General features: G+C 59.3%; 1 protein-coding gene across 1 annotated transcript in view; it reads right to left on the bottom strand.

Annotated features, from left to right (window-relative positions):
- Positions 1-328: 328 nt before the first annotated feature.
- The window catches only part of NATD1 (N-acetyltransferase domain containing 1), a gene marked incomplete at its 5' end in the record, with an annotated part of 1029 nt that continues 504 nt past the window's right edge, over positions 329-853 (bottom strand). Inside the window, one exon of the mRNA XM_009697031.1 lies at positions 329-445. Coding sequence (XP_009695333.1) covers positions 329-445 — 117 coding nt within the window. The remainder of the gene's footprint in view (positions 446-853) is intronic.

Raw genomic sequence — 853 nt, 5'->3', positions numbered from 1 at the left:
GGAGAGGATGAGGTGCAGATCGAGTTATCCCCTGGTCTTGTGATGGAGTTTGGTGGAAAAATCATCCTCTTCCACCCCTGGCTTGGGAAGAACACTGCGGGGGCACCATGTGTGCCCGGAGCCAGCCTGGCCCACGGGCCATAGCCATGCTCACACGTGGGCAGAGAGGAGGAGGCTGTGCCCACACTCACGCACCACATGGATGCGCTTAAAAAAAAAAAAAAAGGGATTTGTGAGTGTGGGAGGAGGGGTTTCCTGAGACCGCAGAGAAGCGAAGGCCGCGTTGAACAGTCAGGGACAGGCGTGCTGGTGTCAGAGCAGTCCTGCCTTAAGGCTGCAAGTGTTCCAGGTACTGCGGCAGCGGGTTCTCCTTGACGTATTTCTGAATGTACCAGCACGTCAGGTGAGCTTTCAGGTCCTCCTCCACCACGAAGTCCAGGGCTGCCTGCAACCAACCGGAGAGGACAGATGAGTTACAACCAGCACCCCCAGCCTACACTCTCCTCTGAAGGCTCACAGGGGTCCGGACTCCCGTACCCCACACGCGGCTGGGGGAAGCAGCAGGTTGCCCTCACGTACCCCCTGTGCAAGGCAGGTGGAGGGAGAGGGCTGGGGGGAGAGCACACCCATCCTGCCACAGCCTCCACAGAATCCCCAGTTTAACCAGAGGTGTGCAGGGACCCCCTGGGTAACCCTCAATGCACCCAGCCTGGTGGATGCTACACTGCAGGTGACCCAGCCACATCACATGAAGGCCAGTCACCCATTTGCCCTGGCTTACAGGGCCAGGGAGCAAGCTGTAACCCCAAAGCATCACCCCACAATCCGCACCCCACACTGTGCTTGTGGCTCC

The sequence above is a fragment of the Cariama cristata genome, unplaced genomic scaffold (genome assembly GCF_000690535.1).
Source record: "Cariama cristata isolate BGI_N322 unplaced genomic scaffold, ASM69053v1 scaffold24603, whole genome shotgun sequence".
Taxonomy (NCBI): Eukaryota; Metazoa; Chordata; class Aves; order Cariamiformes; family Cariamidae; genus Cariama; species Cariama cristata.
Note: the sequence above shows the minus strand (reverse complement) of the source record. Positions and strands in the feature narration are given on the sequence as shown.